The 23,999-nt window shown below is 39.0% G+C and overlaps 2 protein-coding genes across 2 annotated transcripts in view; both read left to right on the forward strand.

Moving 5' to 3' along the window:
- The first annotated feature begins 1,146 nt into the window (after positions 1–1,146).
- The window catches only part of Hdc (histidine decarboxylase), a 305,245-nt gene continuing 282,392 nt past the window's right edge, over positions 1,147–23,999 (forward strand). Inside the window, exon 1 of the mRNA XM_090380708.1 lies at positions 1,147–1,250. The gene's annotated coding sequence lies outside the window, so the exon portion shown is untranslated. The remainder of the gene's footprint in view (positions 1,251–23,999) is intronic.
- Positions 16,813–17,256, forward strand: LOC150080483 (protein ZBED8L-like). Its single transcript, XM_090380707.1, has one exon. The coding sequence runs from the start codon at positions 16,813–16,815 to the stop codon at positions 17,254–17,256; it is 444 nt and encodes a 147-aa protein (XP_090236833.1).

The following is a 23,999-nucleotide window of genomic DNA, read 5'->3' on the forward strand; positions in this document are numbered from 1 at the left end:
TGTATCTGACGGAATGGAACTAACATTCAGGAGCCTCTCTGCATTCTCTATGTATCGGTATATCGTATCGTACGAACATGTGATGCTATTACATGTTCGTACGAACATGTGATGCTATTACATGTTCGTACGATACGATATACCGTACGAACATGTGATGCTATTATTGAAGGAGCACCCCATTTCCTGAAAAGGATACGTGAATCTAATAAAGTGGTCACTCGCTATAGAAAAGAACGAAAGAAACAAGCTAAGCATTGACTTGCAATGTGTAGACGGCACAGAGGTAACTGTTTGTTATTTATACTCGTAGCGCATTGGTATCTTTGGCCATAGTATGCTGTGTGTGTATCATGACTGTGCAAGTGCATGTTCAAGGGTGTGTTTCATGACTGTGCAAGTGCATGTTCAAGGGTGTGTTTCATGACTGTGCAAGTGCATGTTCAAGGGTGTGTTTCATGACTGTGCAAGCCCTGTCCAACCCATATCCTTGCTAGCAACGGCTTCAGCTTACCTTACAGTTCTTCCCTACGCACTCATATGCTTCCTAATAGAGTTATAAAGCATATACTGTAAATCTAATTCAATTGCATAGTACTTTCTTACCTGGTAGGAGGACAGGAGGTCCGATTTTAATAACTAAATTTTAAATTTGGAATTTTGTCCTCAATATTAAGCAGAATTATTAAGAATCATTATCACTATTATTAAGCAGAAGATTAAACAAATACTAAGGACAAAATTCTTCAATTGATAACTGGGTGCCGAGCAGATAAAGATCGGCGCCCAGTTAATCGATTTACAGTCACTTCATGAATTATTCTTCTGGATACATTGGACTATTTTACGCCGAACAAAAACACGAATCTTATTTCTGATAGTTTAATTGCAGACTTCTCAATGATTACTGTAAAACTGACTTCGGTTGAATAATTATGCTGTTGCCAATTCATAATTATTAATTCACAGATTACTAGTAATTTAGTAACACATTGCCTATTTGTGTCAAATACAAGTATGAACTAGGTAGATCCGGACATTGGCAATCCCGGACATTACTGAAATCTAATGTTTGATAATAGATGACACTATAGTCCGACTTGTAATTAGTTCACAGTCTCTAGGGCACGATTTGCAAAACGTTGAAGAAAGTTCGTGCAACTGTTTAGTTGTGACATCGTTATTTTAGTTTTTCAGTTCTATTTGGCAGACACGAGTAAAAAACTTAACAGTTCGACACGTCAAATTTGGTAAGTGAAATTATTTATATCCTGTGCATGTTAAGTGTCAAAGCAACTAAGGCTATGAAGCGTCAGTATAATGCGTGTAAATTGCACATGTTCTGTGGTCGATTTTCCTGATTTTTTTTTTCATTTATTTACACACTCAAATATTATATACAATCTCAAGAAACATATACAATAATTTATATAGAATTTTATAGCATATAATATTATGTTCAAACTACAGTAGAGAAAACACAGTACAAAACATGTGTGTGTATGTCCTGGATGGTATCAAGGGTGGCCCCTAGGCATAGCCCATCCCTACTTAGTGTGTCTGTATTGAATGTAGGATCTCTGCAAAGGAGCAACCAACACCTGGGCAGCTGCTACCTGGTGCCCGTCCCCAGGCACGAGTAGCCTGGCCTGGGTATTTTGTCCTCTTACATGCAAAAAAAAAAAAAAAAAACGCACAAAATCCCGCACCCACCGGAGGTAGTGCAATACCAGTTGGTGCCAGTAATCCCACAATCCCATTCCCAGGCTGCCCAGGCCTGGGAGCCTGCAAAAAAAAAAAAAAAAAAGGCCGGAACTCCAAAAAATCCGCTGAAGTCACCCAACCGAGACAAACATTTTTAAAGAACCCTGTAGTTTTCAATAGCATTATGTATATCACTTACCCTATTAATGTTAGCATTGGACAAATTAGCAACGATCGTTCTAACAGTAGAGTGCCAATCTGTTGTTTCTAGGTTATCACTAATTACGGCCTGATAGATGTCTCCACTTATCAGTTTATTCCTCATTATTTTATATATGATTCCCCAGTGGTTGGTATTCCCAACATCCTTGACCAGCAGGTCCTCTTACTTTCATTTATAGCTCGATGAAATAATTTTCTTTTCTCTCTATAATTGTTTTTCAACCTTTCAGCGCCCTCGTTAGATGTCTACTATGCTGATACAAGCATCTGGCATGTTGCGTTTGAAGCCTCAAGTCAGAAAGCTGAGCGTTCCACCATGGCACTGAAGGCTTTCTTATATGTTTCCTTTTAGTTGAGTTTGACATAGCTATATATAGATGCTGTTGAACCATTTCTACATATTCTGAAGCCAATAGTTGGTTAAATGCTTCAGCATCCTCCCCGTTAAATACCGTACACAGATAATCCTTGAATTTTTTCCAGTTGACTTTATCCATACGGTATCTTCTTAAGTCATGGACAGTCAAGTCATTGTGTTGGGAGTTCTTTGATATATTGAACGTGTGTTAAGTGTCAAAGCAACTAAGGCTATGAGGCGTCAGTATTATGCATGTATTGCATATGTTCTGTGGTCGATTTTCCTGATTACTGAATGTGAAATCTGAACTTCCCAGGGATAAAATTATTCAACCCTCGCCTGAGACCAACTTACTCAACCATGTTATGAAAAAACGCCATTAAAAGTTTCTCGCGTCATTAAGGAAATTTTGACCCAGGCTTTTTCTTCACACACTCAGGCTTTATCTCCACACACACCAGGTGGAGCCTGGTGTGTGGAGATAAAGCCTGGGTTACATTCACGAGAAGGTCAAGCAATAGGGATTCCTGAAGAGCATAATCCAGAGCCCAGCAAACTACGGCCTGTCGGCCAAATTCGGTCCTTTGCCTGTTTTTGTACGACCCGCGAGTTGAGGGTGGTTTTACATTTTTAAATGGATGAAAAAAATCAAAAGGAGATTAATATTTCGTGACAATGTGAAAATTTTATGAAATTCAAATTCCAGTGTTCAAAGTTTTATTGGAACGCAGCCACGCTACGGTGGTGACGGCTCCGCGCACTACAATCGCAATGACGCAGTGATAACCTGACAGCGTTTTCGCCGTACCGCGAAATTTTATTTTTTATTTTATTACCAGTGTGTACCCATCGTGTCAAAACAAAAAAAAAAAAAAAAAAAAGAGAGAGAGAAAAGTGGACTTTGAATGTTGCACTTTTAATGCCCTTTTAATGGCATTTTTACACAGAGACGATAAGGCATATTCACTAGTACAAATAATTTCTTCTGAAGATGCTAAGAGTGCTGTAGCATGCCTATTGGAAGTCTGGTAAGAGGATACAACTTTTTTATGATAAATTGGTCATCACAGTTATTTCGCTCCTGTCCAACGGTGAAAATGGTAATTGGTATCCTCGGGTGGGAGGCAGATCACAGAGCGCAAATACATTAGAATTATGATATACCTCTAAAGCTGTATATGAAAATACAACGCTAGGGGAATTACGCAATGAATGAATAATGAACTGGCCAGTTTAACAGAGTAGAAAAAGATGGCATGGAAAAGATAGAACTGTAAGAAGTACTGAGGCCTATAACAGCTACAGTTTGATCTGTAATAGTACTACAAAAAAGGTTAGAACGGCAAAAGCGGAGTATGAGAAATCGCTGGCTAAAAGAAGAAAGTAACAAAGTAAGAAGAAAGAAGAAAGAAAGTAGAAGAAAGAGGACGTATAGTTCTTCATGTGTGTGAATACAAAGCAAGAAAAGACCGAATGACATTGGGCCCTTGTGTAATAGGTTCTGTGAAACTTGGATAACCTAGTTGCTGCTCACTTTTTGTGGGAAGAGTACCAAGTTACATGAAACTAGGAGATTGAGCATTGAGTTAAGGAAATATCTACATAGTTCCACTATGTCTTGGGAGCGGTATGTTGAGGTCTCCAGTAGTAATTATTGGAACACCTAGTTAGCCACGTATACAACGCCATTCTGGATTCAAGTGTACGGTAGCGTGGCAAATGGAGACAAATTTTAAAGATGAAACAATTTAAGTTTTCTTTGTTAGCAAGCTACAGACTGAATCAAACTTTTCAGATGTGCTATAAGGAATCCTCGAAGGCAGGTATTTAAAGAGGATTGCAACGCTCCCACTTTCTTCATCAGACTTTATATTGCTCAAAAAGAGTCTAACGACTATATAGGCTCTGTCTAGCTGCAGATAGACAGAGCCTATCTAGTTGTCGTCGATAGTTCCATCATGTCTAGCGATACAGATGATATCAGTCAGTATCCAATAATGCTCTTTTAAAACAGACTAAACGCTTTTAAAATCGACATGGACCTTTGGACAGTTGACAAGTGCTATCGTGAAGACATTATGCATAGATTCTCTTGATAAACTTATAGGAATTCTCTGTTGCTCCCTGTCTTAGTTCTATTTAAGTTGACAGAACTGCAAGTCCTTTCTGGCTTGCTGAATTAGACTGGCACAGAGCTCATTTTGGATTAGATTTTTTTTTTTATTATTTCGTTAAATATTTTTTTACGCTCACCATATTTTCCACTAGTTATGATTGCATCACATGTGTAATTGCGTTAGTGTATTTTATGTAAGATTCTCCTGGATATCTGCACAGAGAATTATTTTTACAGAAACCCTTAGTTAATAAAAAATCTTTATTACTATTATTATTATATGGTAATTTTTATATCTGGGGGTCTAGTTTAAGATACATACTTTGAAGAATGAGAAAACAGAAATATGAGTGCGATCTAATAAACATTGAATTAAAAAGCGATTATTTCAGCATTTGTTTTCTCGTTCATACACCAAATACTTTTAAGTTTTATTAGAAGAGTTATCTTGAATTAGAACAAGCTTGTGAACTAGTTCGCAAGCTTGTTACAGCAACTTTTTTATTTATCTTAAGAGTATAAGGTATTGGTTCGAAGCATCATGATATACCCTAGTGGGCGTTGGAAAAGTAATTTTGAATTCTGATATCTGCTCAACTCCATTAGCAATTGTCTTCTCCGACGAGGGCGCACCAATCAACTGCGACTGTAAACTGTCTGTTGCTAATAGCTACAACACGGAAATCCTTTTCTGTTTGGGAGGAACACAACGCATAACTCCTTCGATTTCCCACAGTTTGCAAAGGAAATTCTTGTGGGAGTAGAGTTTCAATTCTCGACGTTGGAAAGTGGACTGCTTTACGACAGGTGACGAATGAGAGAGATTGCTTAGGGTTGCTCAAATCACTTTTGTTACGATGATATTGAGATGAAGAAATAAAACAGTATTCTAACATCTCACAGTTGAGAAGGTTACTTGTAATTCAAGTGACAAATGTTACATAGGAAGTGGAGAAAGAATAAAGAATGGTGTTATTGAAATAATAAGTCTCCCCTTCAGACATGGATGTCCTGGAGGCTAAAAATTTTATTAATCTATTGATATCAGTAAAGTCGATCCTTAAATATAGAATATTCACAATTAAGAATGGAACAGCCTCAATTATTCTCATGATATCTCATCATTCTGGATCACATCATCATTCGAACTGACCTGTTATTAATTTTTTAATAAACACGTCGTTTATTTAAAAAAAAATATATATGAAACAAAATAAAACTAAAATAATTTTCTCCAAAATAATGTGAACATTAATTGGGACGTTCTGTTTTAAATAATTGACAGTCATTAAAAACTGTGGAATACGAGAGCATCAGTTTTCTCATAACCATCTTCTACAAACGTGTGAATCAGAAGAGAAATAAAAGAGTGAAGGTTTATATACGGGCATACATCATTTAATGATCATGTGATTTGGAACGATCACAATGAGGAAAATGAACGAGTTCGAAGAGTCATCCCTTGGAAATTTCCAACGGAACGCGAGCACTAAGTAACGGGAAGTTATGATGAAGAAATATTCTAATGGTCAAAGATTTGGAAGCTTCTAATTTGCGTTGCGTTTTGAAAAAGTTTTAATATAAGGTACGCTTGATTTATGCGGGAGTGGTGAGAAACTTGCTTGCAGTGTGCTGACAACTCTGGAAATTGTCTATCGATACACTGTGGTAATAATACGCCTTTTTCTTATACCTGTTTGATGTATTAAATTTTAAATCCTTTTATGCAAAAGGTTTAAAATCGAATTTTAAATTCTTTTGCATAAAAGGATTTAAAATTCAATAAACTTGATACGAGTATTTGATTTTTAATGAATATTCTAGATGGCGCATCTAGTCGATGCGTGAACTGATATAGTTTGGTAAATATAAACTTTTAATATGACATATTTCTTAAGAAAATATGTTCGACAGCCTAAATTTCAAGCAACTATGACATTTTATTTCTTCTAGTTCTGAGGAAGAGATAAAGATTTACACTTAGTGGACAAAAATCATGGGATACCTACCTAGTAACCGGTAGGCCCACCTTTAGCCCGGATAAGGGCAGTTACACGACAAGGCATTGAGTCCACTAGTTCACGAAAGCGTTCCACAGATATTTCCATCCATGCTTGCTGCACCGCCGCTATCCATAATTCAGAATTTCGAACGATCACAATGAGGAAAATGAACGCGATCGAGGAACCATCCCTTGGAAATTTCCAACGGAACGCAAGCACTAAGTAACAGGAAGTAACGATGAAGAAATATTCTAATGGCCAAAGATTTGTAAGCTTCTACTTTGCGTTTTGAAGAAATTTTAATATAAGGCACGCTTGATTTATGAGGGAGTGGTGAGAAAAAATTGCATGCAGTGTGCCGACAACTCCATCTGGAAATTGTTTGTCGATACGCTGTGGTGATAATACGCTCTTTTCTTATACCTGTTGGATTTTTGCCGATGTATATACGTTGACGCCTCTCCTAGCAGTCAGTCATGTATACGATGTCGTTTAACACAGATGAGTTGTTGTTGTTGTTGTTGTTGTTATTGGATTTTAGGAGCAGGGGCGACTAAGGCCATGTTGCTCCTACAGATGAGTTAAAAAGCACCATATCGTATACATGATGGAGTTGTCAGCACGTTCCGAACATAGTTTTCACGACTACCGCATAAATAAAGCGCAACTTGTATTAAACCTTCCTTTCAAAATACAAATTATAAACTTGCGAATCTTTGGCCATTAAAACACCGATGAGCAAAACATTATGACCACATACGTAATATGATGTTGGTCCTCCACGTGCAGCCAAAACAGCTCGTACCCGGCGAGGCAAAGTTATTCTGACTTTGTGTTCTGTCCTTTCATTCTTCATAAATGAATCAAATGAAATCATCACGTTGTCAATAAAAAAAGTTTTGTAACATCATACCTGCTATACATACAATTGGATACTTCAGTGGTCATCCAGTATGTTATACAAAATTATTATTATTATTTGTATAAAATTTTCTTTAAAATGCCCTCTTCAGTTTTATACGACATTTGTGGACATTTAACTACTTTTGCCTAAAAGGATTTAAAATTCAATAAACTTGATACGAGTATTTGATTTTTAATGAATATTCTAGATGGCGCGTCTAGTCGATGCGTGAACTGATATAGTTTGGTAAATATAAACTTTTAATATGACATATTTCTTATAAGAAAATATGTTCGGCAGCCTAAATTTCAAGCAATTATGACATTTCTATTTCTTCTACTTCTGAGGAAGAGATAATATTCGTATTATGAGACAAAATAATCATATAGGTATTGTCCACTTCATCACTTCGTGGTAAGTAGAAAGTTAAGGGTTAACATTCGTTTACAGAGTATTCATTTAAATATAGAGTAATGGAAATACCCAAGGTTGGTGTTATGCATGAGCGAAAAACTCGCACATTGTAAAGGAAATCCACAGCGATTATCTGTACTCTTATTGATATCATCCCGATGACAACATTTAGTATTTTGAATAAGAGATAGCTGTTTTTTTTTTTTTTTTTAATTTCAATTTGGCCGCGTCTATACCGGGAATTGAACTTCGGAGCTTGCGTGTTGGGTTGCCCCCCCCCCCCCCCCCCCGATATGTATTTTCAGTAAGAAAGAATTAAAAAATATATGTTTTACTGACTAGTATAAGCCCATAAGCTATGATCTTATAGTAGCTACATTTTCACCGCTGCCCAAATAAAGTAATAAAAATTTATGATTTCATATTATGAAATACACCCACACACGTAATATGTGTGCGTGTATGCACATGGCAAATTTAAATAGGAAGGGATATGAATGTGTATACATGTACCATTGTTTCAACCCTGTCTGGGGTCTTCTCGGTGAGTGGGTAGATACTGTGAACAATGAACATTGTATTCTCTTATTTCAGCGACACTGAAGTATAGTGTATCTTATATGTTAATTGGTAATACAATGATTTATAATTAATTAAAAAATGATAATGGTCAAATCTAGGGCAAAAAACTTGCAACTGTGAAAGCTATAAAACGTCATCAATTTGCCACCAAAAGCTTTCATAGCTTGAGATTTTTGCCCTAGGGCCTAGACCGTGTGTACTTCATTTACTGCTACATCTCGCATCTCACATTTGGATATATTTTGTTATTGGTTTGTTCAAGTGCTCACAGTGCCAGTCTATTCTACTCACCGAAGAGAAACCCCAACCAGGATGCAACCATGGTCTGGGTAGTAGCATACACGTTTAATACGTACGTAGCAGTATATTTCTCTGTTGGAGAAGTGTGTTGTTGTTGTTGTTTGTTTTATATGGGATTTTAGGAGCATTAGCAACTAAGGCCATATTGCTCCGGGGATATGCGGTGGTCATTCCCTGACCTTTCCGCATTTTCCGTATTTGGTGGTCACGGGCTCGAACCCCGGTCTAATCAAGAAGCGTGTGCTACGCACTGCTGCCCCTGCCCACCTGGCTACGGAGGCGCCGTGTTTGTGTATGTGTTTTAGAATAGTGCAATACCAAATAACTCGTGGCTAAGTGCCTCCACAATATAATGTCGATATGCAAAGTAGCAAACCCAGTTTTCTCCAAGCTACGTACAGAAAATAATAATTTTTGATTATAAATTTTTGTTCATACCTCTGTACATGTCAGACATAGCCCAACATGTACAATTAAAAATTATAATTTTAAAAAAATGCCAATTTGTATTTTTTAAAATTATTTTTACGTACTCCTTTACATAGAGTATGTAGCAAAATATCGTTGCTATAAGCGCAGGATTAAAAATAAAAAGTTTAAAAAACGATAAACGAACAATTAAATTCCTCTGAATTACTGAAAATACGTCTTAAATTCCCGGCATAGAGACGAGCATTTAGAGTAAGCGACACTCAAGTTCCTTCAGAATATCAAGTCAGGTTCAGTCACAATAGGAGCTGAAGCGCTCCTACACTGTCACATCATAAATAAATTAAAAATAAATTTTATGTTTATACTACGGGGCGACCACACTATCAGGGAAGTTCACAAGATGGAGAGAATACAAGAAACAGCACCATATTTAGTAGTCACAGCAGGCTTGAACCATGGTCACCCAAAGCTCATGTATGGTACTTATACAGTATAAGTGCCCTCGCGCATTTAAGTATATGTGCTTTGAGGTAGCCATGCTAAAGCAGTGGATTACCATTTAATTTTACTATGCCCGTCTTCTTTTCTAAATACTTGTAAGGACAATTTATGGCCTCGTTTCGATTTTTGTCTTTGGATCATTAACTACTGAGCATGTTGGCGACAGAGGCCTCCGTAGCCGAGTGGTCAGAGCTAGAGTGCATTAGTACACGCTCTTTGATTAAAGTGGGGTTCAAGCCCCTGACTTCTAAATACGGTCAAGCTTCCAACCCTCACTAGATCAACGTGGCAGATTATGGTCTATTTCTCTCAGCATGAATCGTTTAGTTTACTTCCATCCTGCAGTGGATTAATAATGGCTGCAGTTTACCTTTATTTGCGTTTAGATATTCGCCGTATAAGTTTTCCTTCGAGTTTTCCTTATTAAATAACTGCACATTAAGCACAGACTTTTTAATTCAGATATTTCTGCTCTTTCTTTTAAAAGTTTTTATTATGACATTTTATTACATTGCATAATAAACTGTAGAGAAAGAGGTAAGCTTATACAATATACTCTCTCTTAGCAGGTCCCTGAACCAAATTCTACCGGTGTACCTGATTACATGACATCGGACGTAGCATTACTTAACGTACATGGGACGTTTTGATTATTATTATTATTATTATTATTATTATTGCTGCTCTTATATTATTTCTCCCTGATTGGGATTCCACCTCGTGATGGGTATTGCTACCAAATACACAGGGTGGTTGTTGTTATGTCTGATGTTACTCTTGGTTGAGGAACTCTCTGACAATCCTACAGGTGTTCAGGATTGCGACTTTCTGGAGTTCCTTGTAGGTGTTTGCTGGGAGACCTATTGTTGCTAGGCTGTAGGGTCTTTGGCACCATACCTGTGGTAGACACGATGATCGGGATGGTCGTTACTTGTTGCATATGCCACATCTCTTCGATCTCCTGTCTTAGGTTCGTGTACTTCCTGATTTTTTTCCCATGGGTTTTCTGCAGGTTGCCAGTGTTGGGTACCGCTATGTCAATCAGATAGGTAGCCTTTTCCTTCTTGTCCACAAGGGTTATGTCCTGTCTGTTGTGCGGGATTGTCTTATCCGTTATTATGGCGCGGTCCCAGTACAGCTTGTGGGTTAGGATCTTTAGTACTGCCTGGGGTTCGTACTTGTAGTACGGTACACTTTCTTCGACCAACTGGTATTTCCTTGCTAGCTTCTGATGTATTATCCTGGCTACCTGGTCGTGTCTATGAGAGTACTCAGTCTTGGTGGTCACCTTGCATGCCGCAGTGATGTGTTGGATCGTTTCTGAGACCAGGTGGCATCGTCGACATGTGTCATCTAACACTCCTGACTCCTTGGCAATGTATTTTCCATAGTTCCTGGTGTTGATTACCTGGTCTTAGATGGCGAGCATGAATCCTTCAGTCTCGGGGAAGAGCGTCCCACTCGTGAACATATATTGGAAGCAGTTTTATCTATGTGACCTTGATGGAGATCATTGTAGTGTCTGCCATGGAATGTCTTCTCTGCCCATCTTCCTAGCTTCGTTTGTACGTCCTGGTTGGGGACACTCCTCGCTTAGGTTGAGTGGGGTATACCGCTTGTCTATCTTCCTTATGACCTGGTGGAGTGCTGCTGTGTGTTTCTGGAAGTAATCCTTCAGGTTAACTATCGTTGTCTTCTGTTGCTCATTGAGGTCTAACAGGCCCCTTTCTCCTTCTTCCCGGGCAATTGTCAGTCTCTCCTTGGCAGCTCTCGGGTGATGTTGGCGGCTCTTGATCATCATTGTCCTTGTCTTTCTCATGATATCCTCCACCTCGGTGTTACTCCAATCTATGACCCCGAAGGAGTATGTTTGCACTGGGACTGCATAGGTGTTTATGGCTGTACCTGTGTTCCCTCCGTTCAGCTTTGCTTTCAGCAGGCTTCTGAGTCTCTAATGGTATTTTTCGGTCAGGCAGGCTTTAATTTCCTTGTGGTGTAACTTCTGAGCCTGCATCATCCCCAAATATTTGTAGGCCTCTCCCTCTGGCATGACTTCGATCTCTGCCACTCTGCAGCTTGTAGTTTCGGTTGACTAATTTTCCCTGACGCAATCCGTGGGTCTTGCATTTGTCTAGACCAAATTCCATCCTAATATCCTTGCTGAATTCTTCGGTGATCTGAAGTAGTTGCTGAAGGTGCTTCTCGGTTCCTGCGTAGAGCTTGATGTCATCCATATACATCAGGTGGGTGAGGGTGTACAGGTTCTTCCTTCCTTCTTTGAGGTTATATCCGTACTTTCTACTGTTGTTCATGATAGATAGCGGGTAAATAAAATTAAGTGCTAGACAGAACCACAATGGGCTCAGGGCATCTCCCTGAAAGATTCTTCTCCTTATGGGGATTGGCCTGGTATTGATGTTTTCGACCATAATGGTGGTACTCCATTTCGCCATCGTTTCTCCTAGAAGTTTATCAACTTTGTAGATTTTCAGCGCCTCTTTTAGCCAGCTATGAGGCACGGAGTCGAAGGCCTTGCGGTAATCGATGCAGGCTGTGTACATATTGCCGCGCTTCTTGTATGCTTGCTCCATAACCGCAGCATCTATGATTAATTGCTCCTTGCATACTTTGCTCAGCCGCTTGCATCCTTTCTGCTGTTCGGCCATTATGCTCTGGCTCCCCAAGTGGTCTGTTATCTTCCTGGTTATGCAGCTGGTCAGGGTCTTGTACATTGTTGGGAGGCAGGTGATTGGCCTATATTTCGCCGGATTTCTTGTATTTTCGTCTTTTGGCTTCAGATATGTGATTCCTTCAGTGAGAAACTTCGGGGTGCCTTATCATTTCGGTTAACTGCTCTGCCAGGTGTTTGTGTGTGCAAGTGAGCTTCTTGTACCAGTAGTTGTGGACGTTATCTATTCCTGGAGTTCGCCAGTTGTGAGAGTTCTTGATCGTCTGTTTTACTTCTTCTTCCAGAATCTCCCATCCTTTCATTTCTTGTACGTCCTTGGTTTTCTTGTGTTATAGTTCTCTCTAGGTGGCTCGGCTGTTACGTTTTACTTCCCTGCTCCATATGTCTGCAATAAGGCCTCTGAGGTTGGGATTATTCATACTATCAATTTTAAACACACACACACCAACCGTTTATGACTGATTGAATAATGAAATAAAATAAAATAAAATAAAATGATAAAAAAGACTGTAAAATAATATTTACAAAAAACTTTTAATTATTTACAAAAAACTGAAATATAACAAAAATAAAATAAGTAAATAAGATAAATACATTAAAATATAAATATAAAAGTGATAAAAAAGACGATAAAAACACTATTAGAGCTTTCGGAGGTGTCTACCTCCTTCCTCAGTAATAGTGAGACTTAAGCGACACATCCTTAAGTACCAGGTTCATGGCACACGTGGATGACCAGGCGCATACTCAGCATTCCTTTCACTTGTACCAGAACCGGAAGTGGTCTGGAGACGTGGAAAATTAAAACGTTTATCTCTGGCCAAAACCACCGCCTCAAAAAGGGGGTGAAGCCTAACTCCCCTGTCTCTGTTCATGCTATTGTTACCAGAGGATCCAATCCACAGACTCTCCAGCCACTTGCGGTCCCAGAATCTATGCGCCTGGTCAATATTTTGACTTTATAGGTTTATATTTTAATGTATTTTAACTTATTTACTTATTTTATTTTTGTTATATTTCAGTTTTTTGTAAATAATTAAAAGTTTTTTGTAAATAATTAAAAGTTTTTTGTAAATATTATTTTACAGTCTTTTTTATCATTTTATTTTATTTTATTTTATTTCATTATTCAGTCAGTCATAAACAGTTGGTGTGAGTGTTTAAAATTGGTAGTACTGCTCCATATGTTTCCCCAGGAATCCTCAATCGTCTTCTCGGGTGGTCCGTTCCCTTGTTTCCCGTCTTCTCGAGATTCCTGTAGAAACCTCTTTGGTCCTCATCGAAGATTCGGTTGTTTATTTTCCTCTTGGAGCTCTCTTTGTATCGGCGTAGTCTCTTGCTGAGTGCAAGGAGGTTCTGCTTCAATGTGTCCAAGTAATCTCCTATTTTCCTATTCTCCGATTTTTTGTCTCATGTTTTCTGTGGACGCTGTCTCTCTTTAGGATGCTCTTCACTTTTCGAATTAATTTCTTACTCCTATTGCCCCGTTGGTACTGGGTCAATTGGCCTATCTTCTGCTGAAGTCTTCTTTCCCAAGCTGGTGGTTCCTTCTGTTTTCGGTTCTTCTGCTGCTGGTCTCTCGCTTCTCTTCCATTAATCCTCGTGGCTGCTACCGCATCACAATACACGGCTGTGTGGATGGCCTCCAGTGTTGCACCATTGCTGTCGAGGTAATGCGGTATTATGTGCCGATTCAGGTAGTCTGTGACTCTCCACAAGGTTCTGTTCGGCCTCTGCTTCGGTATCACGTGAGTCTTTGTGGGGTCCATTCCTTCGAATTCTGTTAGGGCCTACTTCCACTCTTCCTCTATTCTGGATATCATGACCTCGTCTGTTTCCACTTCAGCTGCTGTGGTTTGTATTTCCTCTTGTTCTTCTGCATCTGGTTCGGCGGTGATATGTTCTTCCTTCTCTGGTTCCATATTCTTTATCGTTTGTAGATGATCGCTCACGTCCTGCTTGATTTTTTCCAAGATTGCAGGGGCTATTAGGTTCTTCGTGACGATGGGCCTTCTCTGGTCTGCTATTCGCTGTTCGGTGACCTGAATATCCGGGAATCGTTCCAGCCACTTGGTATGTGGTCTCGCCCTGTAAGTTGTCATATCCGTTTCCAGCTTCGTTATTTCGTAGTATGCTTGCATGATGTACGTATTCATTTCGAAGCTCCACTTCATGCGTTGGCGTTTTCTCCCTTTCTGGGTGGTCATTAGCGCAGTTGCGCAAGAAGCACTTCCAGTTGGTGGGGCTGGATGGTCTTGCCCTTATCTTATTATTATTATTATTATTATTAGCCATATGGTGTACAGGAATTACCACGAAACTTCTGAGAATAATCTGTAATTCTTTAAGAATTTAATGGCAGATTACACTCCGCGCAGGTTGAAGTGCTCGTTATTTCACCAGTTTCCATTGATATACTTGCGCACTTGGCCGCAATCTTCGAGAACTTAAAAGTAAATCCAAAACTGCACAGACTGTTTCCGTCCGATGAAGAAGATGAACAAGTTCTTGGATTTTAAAAGGTGAGCAAGAATGTATATTTGTGTAAAAATATGTGTGTATAATAAATTGTAAACATAGTGGCATTAATTCATATCTTTCTAACCCCAAGTACATGCCTTTAATTTGGTAATGGAAATGTGGAAGAGGAAAATTTGTATCGGTGAAGTGGGAAAAGGTTGTTGCTGAGAGTGTTAGAATCTTCCCACAGAATCTGCACTTTAATCTGCAAATTAGCAGATTCTATTGAAGGATGTAAGAAATTGGTTAATAGGCTAAAGGAAAGTAGAAAGTTTGCGATGAAAATAAATATTATGAAGACAAAGGTTGAGTGGAAAGAGAAAGGTGTTAGTTAAATATTGAAATAGGTGAGAGAAGCAAAGAGAAGTGAAAAAAGCAAATAACAGAAAAGATATAAGTAAGAATTGCAATGGGTAAAAAAACTTTTAAGTGAAAAAGAATATTATGTGGAAGATTAGAAATTATTTTAAGGAAAATATTGATACGATGTCTAGTGTGGAGTATAACTCTTTACGGAGCAAGGACATGGACATTGAGAATGGAAGGTGTTAGAAAATGAGAAAGTTTTGAGATATGAGTATGGAGGAGGATGGAAAAGATAACACGGGTTGATTAGGGAGAAATAAGAAGGTTTTGAGGATGTGAAAAGAGATGCTCGACTGAAATAATCAGAAGACAGAAGAGAAATTATATTGGCTATGTTGTTGGGTTTTAGGAGTATCAGCGACCATATTGTATATTGCTTGTAAATTGCGTGTGTTCTGTCGTCGATTTGCCTGCTTAGTCCTGGAGAGAAACTTTCCTACTCTCACCTGAGACCCTCTAATTCGGTGACGTTGTGAAAAAGGACCGTAAAAAGTCCTTGTCATTGATGGGATTCGAACTGAGGTCTCTCTCACCTAGAGTTTGGAGAACGATGATTAAATCAACTGTGCTACCCGATAGTAATTGGACAAGTGTTAAGAGTGAGGGATTGAAGGGTATGACGGAAGGAAAAGTTGAAGGACTTGGGTGTTACGATACGGTCAGACTTTTAAGTTCTCTGAGCGTTGAACCGGTTGCAAGGAAGGCCCATAGTGTCCTATCGATGATGTATCGAATAACGTCATAATCCCATTGTATAAGGCTATTGTTAAACCACAGTTGGAATAAAAAAAAAATTGTTACCCTGAGTTACCTGAGTTTAAGTTCGAGTTACCGAGAAAGAAAGAGAGAGAGAGAGAGAGAGAGAGAGAGAGAGAGAGAGAGAGAGAGAGAGAGAGAGAGAGAGAGAGAGAGAGAGAGAGAGAGAGTAGAAAGGAATCACCAAGAAAGATAAGAATGATGATATCCAGCTCAGGACCCTGAGTGTGCCAAGCCCATACTCACCAGATGTGAGCCCCTGGGGTTAATGTGTGGTTCTGACCAAGCACGAAAAGTGGCAGCAGCACCTTTGTCCAATAATACCGTTAGTCGCCGAAATGAAATCATTGCTCACTCTTAACAAAGGCAGAACTTATTCGCCGTGTCATTCGGAATGGTAAGTTTGCTATTCAATTGGACGAAACCACCCACGGATGTCTCCAACGACTCGCAGTTGATAGCCTACGTCCGTTATAAGCTTGAAACCAAAACCACGATTGAACAAGATTTTCTTTGCTGCAAGCCTTTGAAAACGACCTGTAAAGGAACTGACATATTTCATGCTGTTCATGCATTTTTTAGCGAATAAGGTTTAACGTGGGATTCCTTGGTTGGTTGGTTCTTGTGTTTTATTGGCGCATTAGCAACTAAGGCTATAATGCGCCAAAACCAGTTGATATATAAAAATTTTAATTTCACTGACCTAATTACTTAGGTCACCATGTCAAGATATAAAATAACAAAGGTATAAAAAGTAAAAAAGATAAATCAATAAAGAAATAACAATAACATGTAAATTTTAAATACAAGTAAAAACCTTTATTGATTTAAAATAGCTAAAAACAGCAGACATTGTCATTGTCGGATAAAATCTGACTGAGTGTATACGGCTCAGTCAGATCGTGGGATTCCTGTGTGAGGATTAACAATGATAGTGGTCCCTCAATGTTGGGTCAGCATTCAGGCTTTATAGCTCATGCAAAGCAACACAACCCCAAAATTCTGTCAACACATTGTATGATTCACCGCCAAGCTCTGGCCGTCAAAGGTCTTGTTCCTGAACTAGAAGAAGTCATGAAAAACGTCATTACTATATTGAACTTAATCAAGGCAGGTGCTTTAAACAAGAGACACTTCAGAACCTTGTGTTCCGAAACTGATTCATTACATAAGAACCTTGTTTTGTACGCGGAGACCCGTTGGCTCTCAAGAGGGAATGTTCTGAATCGCTTTTGGGAGCTGAGGACTGAAATTGAGATGTTGTTGGTTGAAAAGAAGCATGCTCTCGTTGAAAGAATTTCCAACACAAAGTGGTTAGCTCAGCTTAGTTATTTAGTTGATATTTTCTCCAACATGAATGCACTTAATCTGCAACTTCAAGGAACATAGGATTTCTGCAAGCGAAAAAAATAACAGTATTTCAAGAAAAGCTCGAGTATTGGCTAAAAAAGGCAGAGTAACATAAAATTGCATCCTTCCCCACCTTTCTTCGTTCTTGGAGGATGCTGATGGGATTGATTCAGTGAAATCAAGGATGACGTGATCACCCACTTAACAAAACTATCTTTGCGTTTCAAGGTAGTCTGTGACTCTCTACAAGGTTCTATGCAGGTTGAACTAGAACGGTCTATATATCAGTGGACTGTAAACCCTTTTCTGTATGACTTGACTGAAATCCCCGATAGTCTTAATGGTTTTGCAAAGCAAATGATGGAGCTTAGGTCAAGCAGTCAGTACAAAAGTTATTTGAAGAAAAGAAGGACCATTTTGGAGTCTTTCTGGTGAACAATTCACGATGAATATTCTGTGGTAGCTGGGGAGGACGGTTTTTTTTTTTTTTTTTCATGTAAACCCCAAACACGAGAGGTATTAAAACCTATTGTACTTAGTACCGTGCTTGGGTTGGAGTTTGAGAAGACAAAAGAAGATATTTGTTGACATTAGACTTGAACTTCTGTAGACTAATTTTCAGGAAATGCGTATGAAGGAAGGTTGTTCCAGAAAACAGTAGTTGAATGAAAAAACGAGGAAGATGAAAAGTAAAGTTGGTTCTGTGAGTTTGAAATTGGACAGTAAATGGATGTTGGCTGGTGGCGGCATGTGTTCCGACTGTTTTGAAAGAGAGAGCGAGAATTATAGAAGCCAATTCAAAAGAACAGTGCCCATGGAAGTATCTGTAGAAGAGACATGCAGCAGAAACAGTACGTCTATGAGACAGCGAGTGGAGAGACTCTGTTAGAGATGAATCATTAATTAACCTAACTGCCCTCTTCTGAATGGAATCAAGAAGCCTGAGAGAGGTTTTGGGGGCACCACCCCTGATGTGGGAGCAATATTCCATGGCAGGGCGGATTTGCGATTTATACAGAGTGAGCAGTTGTTTGGAATAAAAGTAACGCCGAGAGCGAAAGAGAAAACCAAGTTTTTTAGATGCAGAGAAAGCAATATTTGTAATATGCTTGTGCCAAGAGAGATAAGAAGTCAGGGTAATCCCCAAAAGAGATGTATCATTTTGCCTAGAAATCGGAGTGTCACTAAAGATAAGCATAGGAGCAGAAGAATCCTTTTTGCGAGATATAAGACAAGACTGAGTTTTAGAAGGGTTGAAATCAACTAAGTTGTCTTTGCCCCACTGGAGAATTAGCTGAGATCGACATTTAAGGAATTGGTAGCAGATTTTCGAGAAGTTGAAGCTGATTGAGCAGGGCAAGGAAAGTGGAATGCAATATGCTATCATTGGCAAAACTATGGATAGGATTTCCAGTCAATGGAAGAAGGTCATTAATATACAAGAGGAAAAGAGTGGGGGAAAGAACTGAACCTTGGGGGACACCGGAATTAGTGGAAAAGTTAGAAGACAGAGAGCCGTCTACCATCACCCTCAGTGAGCGATCAGAGAGAAAACTGGATAACCAATTACTAAAAATAGTTGGCAAACCATAAGATGGAAGCTTGTTTAGAAGACCTTTATGCCAAAACGATCGAAAGCCTTTGAGATGTCAAGAGCAACTACTTGTGTTTCAAGTAGTTGCTCTTGAACCTTTGCATTGAATTAGTCCATAAATGGGTAACATAAACCAGAATATCACGAGGGGATCGACAATGACGGAATCCATACTGGCGATCGTTCATCAGACGGAAGGTTGCTAGGTAGAGTTGGCGGTTAATTGATTTCTCCATTACTTTAGAAAGAGTAGAAGTAATTGCAATAGGACGATAATTGGATGGGAGGGATTTGTCACCCTTTTTAGGAACTGGCTGGATATGAGAAAATTTCCAAGCAGAAGGAAAAACACCTTTGGAGTAAGAAAGTGAAAAAAGGCGGCAAAGAAGAGGAGAGAGTTCAGGAGCACAGGTTTTGAGAACAAGTGGAGAAATACTATCGGGACCTGGAGCTTTCTTAGCATCAAGATTCGTCATAATCCTTATCACATCCATTTGACGGAAGACCACAGGAGGCATTGAATGGAGCGTGTTGGGAATGGCAGGAGGTGTTTTACCAAGATCATTAATACACAAGTTAGAAGAAAAATGGGATCCTAGCAGGTCAGCTTTATCCTTGGCTGAAGTGACAACAGAACCATCTGGTTTCGACATACGTGGGAGCAGAGATGGGCAAAAGTTGCGACCAATAGCTTTGGCAAGAGACCAGAATGCTCGGCTACCATTAGGGCAAGAAGCAAGTTTTCTACTCCTAGCATGTTCAACCTCTAATTTGGACTGATTAATAACTGTTTTACAATTGTTGCGAACTCTGGTGTAGGCAGAAAATGAAACTGAAGAATTAGAAACAAGTCAATTAAGATATGCAATGTTCTTCTCTTGAACAGCCTTAGCACATTTATTGGAAAACCAAGGTTTAGAAAAAGGACGAGATTTTAAAGTGGAGTGTGGGATAAAGGATTCCATTCGTGCAAGAATAATTTCACTGACACGATCAGAGCAAATGTTGACATCAGAAGTTTTCAAGCAGTAATCCGACCAAAGAAAAGAAATCTCGCAGGTCATTCCATTTTGCATTCTTGTAATGCCAAACAACACGAGGTTGGGAACAGCCATGAGATAAAGTCTCCATTGGAGAAGAGACAATTACCAAGTTCTGATCTGAAGTGCTTAAAGGACCTCTCACTTCGACTGTGTACTTAGAAGGGTTGTGTGTGAGAAAAAGATCAAGCGTGTTGGCTGTATGATTACGACTGTCCGATATTCTTGTAGGTAAATGAACAATCTGTGCAACGTCATTAGTAATTGCAAAAGCCTCAGCATCTCGACCAGCTGGGTCGATGTGACTAGAAAACCGAAGTCTGCTGGAGTTATGAACATTAAAATCACCAAGGAAAATTACCTCACTGTTCGGAAAGTTGGAGTGGAAAAAGTCAAGTTGCAAAGAGAGGAAGTCAAAGAGCTCCAAGTGATTAGTGGAGTTGGGTGAACGGCAGAGATAACAGATGAATTTGACACAATGAGGTATAGAGATTTTAAGCCTGAGAAGGTCAAAGAGAGGAGACTCCAAATTGCCAAGTCTCTCACAGGGAATATCGGAACGGACATATGCACAAGTACCACCTTTGAGGTGAAAGGAATCACACAGCGAATAATTTGGGCATCTGAGATGAGCAGTAGTTGAATCAGCCGTGAGATTCTGTCAGTAAAAGTACATGGGGTTTGGTAGACTGGAAGTGGAAATGGACATCGTTGAGATTAGAATTGGGACCACGTATATTTGTGAAATGAATTAGGAAGTGTTTGGGAGGTTTAGATCTTTTCGCAGATAAGCTTGCTCTATTAGTTTGACAATTCATGGTGTATTCAATAGTAAGAAAAAGTGGGTGAGACATGCTGCATGAAGTAATGAAATTTTTGGATATGGCGTAAACATGGTAAGAATATACCCAGATCCTTGACATAACATGGCCTTGTCAATGCTCCTCGCTTACACGCTACTCGGACTTTCTCCAGTCACTATCTGGTAGAGTAGAGGTAGCAAGATTATACACTAGCCCAGTGGTCAGGAGCGAGAGTGCGTAGCACGCGTTCCTTGAGTGGACCGGGGTTCAAGCCCGTGACTACTAAATACGATAAATATTTGTATTGACGATTTATTGTAAACTCTACTGACTTGGTTGTCGTGTCGGAGTATAAACAGAAAATTTATTTAGCTGATCCGGAAGCCTCCTAGTGAGTTAACAATAGGTTCTGCCCGGTGTACTAACTAGCGGCCGGCATGCGAACACCGTTTTAGAGCTGCATCCTCGAAATGTAAGGAATATTGGATCTCGCCACGATGTTCATTATAACCTCAAAAGTCATCAATCATACTGCATGATGGAAGAGATAGGGAAGGGTTGACCGGATCTTAGCTCTAGAGACTAAACATTGGTTCCACCACGTCAAGTCTCCAATAAGTAAAGTGGTGGTATTGCATCGGTTGATGAGAGTTATCTACCACCTAGTACTGCCTGGTAACATAGAGGGGCGGCATTCCTCCATGTGGTGTGGACGCCACACTTCGACCCCTGCTTACATTAGTTCACACCTGGGTGGTCACCCACCATGTACTTGTGCATGGAGGTTATACCCAGGATTACTAACAGCTCCACCATCGTGACGGTGCAAGCAGAGGATTTAGCTGTCACAGACCGTCCGGAGTTCGCCGAAATTGGGTCCACTTGACTTGAGTATCACCGGAATATCAGTTACATCAGCGTTTTAGACTCCCAGGTAGCAAGTACAGCTTGTCTGGCATATCTGAGAGAATGTCTGTGACAACCTCAAGGACCAGTGATGAAATTATTGCCATTTCCAAGCACCTACATTTGTGAAGTAGAATTTTCCTCTCTTGCCTTCGTATAGAGCACAAAACGAAACTGTTTGCTGAACCCTGAATACGATGTGAGGTGTGCTCTGTCTCCAATTGCTCCCAATTTTGCGGAACTAATAAATAAGATGTAGCAGTGGCATTATACTCATTAGCTGGGACCTGGGTGATGTAATGTTCATGGTGAATAATTATCAAAAAATTTTTGTGGCTGCTAAAATGTTTAGAGATATTAAAAATAAAGGCATTGCATCAAACATAATTGTTTGCTTCCTATTTTTTACCAATCTCTCTTTACCTGTCATATATGTTTTCTGTGCAGTTAAGTGTTTTATCTGCATTGGGTAAAAAGGACTTTCTGATAAGCGGTTATGGGTAATGAAGGTAAAAGTTTGGGAAGCATTGCTTTATTGTAAACTTATGTTGCAAGATGCACTGTATCGGTGAAACGCCATTTTTTTTTTTCAGTAATTATAATGGGTACATACAGAGTAATTTTTGTATTCATCCTAAGAAACATAAAATATCATTTAAATATTGTTTAGAAAGAGAAATTAACACCTAAACAAAATTTAGCGGTGTTGTAAAATTAATGCCACAACATGTTCAGTGTGTACTTTACGTTTATCAGTAACGTGTTACAATCGGAATGTGAAGTTGCGAAGAACATGCTCCAACGTTTCCTCTGACAGAAAAAATTTCACCTTCAGTCGCTTTCTTCAGTGCAGGAATTTTTCATGGATTCTTCTGAAACACTCCGTCTTTGAAATAACCCCCGGAGATAAAAATCAAATGAGTTTAAATCAAGTGACATTAGAAGCCACTCCACTCCTTTCTTATGCGCCTGAAGCTAGCGGTCAGAAACTGCCGTTAAAATTTTTTTCAGCCATGAATTTCAGGACAACCCCTGCAGTATGGAGACTCATATTGTCCTTTTGAAACCAATTGACATCCATGTCAATGCCATAGCCATACAAAAAAGGCACAAAATTGTCCCTAATTACAATGAGGTAGATGTCATTTGTGATGTTTCAATCGAGAAACATCCAAAAATTCCAAATGCATACAGTGCACACCTCAAAGCAGGGGCGGCTCGTACATAGGTTGACACTGCGGAACAGCAGCACCTCAGCTTTTTGAATCTAAATATACAGTCAACGCAATGGATATTTTTATTAACAGGTCCCGCATATAGTATACTTGTCCTCTATTTCCAATAATCATTTCAATGATTAACGAATAAAACACGTGATCGTTTTCAACTTTTAAGTTTAACCGTAGGTGGAACTGTGCGCTACGCAGTTCATATTTAGGCCCCAGTAGTTGAGGCAATGCTTAGTTGGCAGATTCCCAATACACAATTTTAAAAGTGATAAAACGAGTCAAAGGAACTGCGGAGAGAGCAGTGCCGATTTGAAGAGTGTACCAAACTTGAATGAAAAAGTTATTAATGGAAGAATGGATTTTATTTTTAAATAAAATTTCGAGATTACCCAAGTCTGTTAATGGTAAATGTCCAGTTAATGTTTTATAGTATTTTTAACCTTCTTCTTATTATTATCATCTATGTCTACATATCTTATAACTAAGGCAATCTAATGTAACGTTAAGAAGCCGCAGCCCCATGCATCAGAGTCGCCACTGCCTCACAGTGACCTTTTGTGCATTTATTGGATTGTCAGCAACAACATATGGATTCTCAAGAGACCAAAATCTTGGATTTTGATTATTCGTGTGTATGTCTAAATGAAAGTGTCACCAGAAAACCAAATTTTCTTTATAAATGTTAAGGAAAATTACAGAAATTCAAATTTCTATGGTTTTCCTTAACAATAAACTCTTTTTACTTATTGTTGTACGCTGACATTTTCTTTACGTCAGCCAGGAGCGTATTGAGTGTTGCCAACCGAATTTCCTATTGATGTTGTGATGATGCTGTTGGTACCAAAAATTTGAGGCTTGTGAAACCGCACAAAAAAAAAAATAATAATAAATAAATAAATAAGAAATAATACGATGAATAAAAAATATACTCTATAGTAGTTTGTTGTGTGAAAGTTTTCCTCGAGGATTACAACATTCAGAAAAACAAAACAGTTAATATGTGATGTCAGTATCCGTTTAAGTGCATAACTATACAATATTAACAGCAGCAGAAACTGCCATACCAATATCCCTGCACGTCACTGCAGACGTGTGAATTATTAAACTTTGCATTTTTACATGCTTCATTCTAATGAAGCATGGAATAATGCAAAGAATTTAAAGATTAAGACATTTAAACAAATCCAGAAACATAACTAATCAACTATAA

Source organism: Mastigoproctus giganteus, chromosome 9 (assembly GCF_048544385.1).
Source record: "Mastigoproctus giganteus isolate SK-2022 chromosome 9, ASM4854438v1, whole genome shotgun sequence".
NCBI lineage: Eukaryota > Metazoa > Arthropoda > Arachnida > Uropygi > Thelyphonidae > Mastigoproctus > Mastigoproctus giganteus.

Coding starts and splice junctions, on each gene's coding strand:
- LOC150080483 (XM_090380707.1), top strand. CDS start 16,813: ATGTTGGGTCAGCATTCAGGCTTTATAGCTCATGCAAAGCAACACAAC.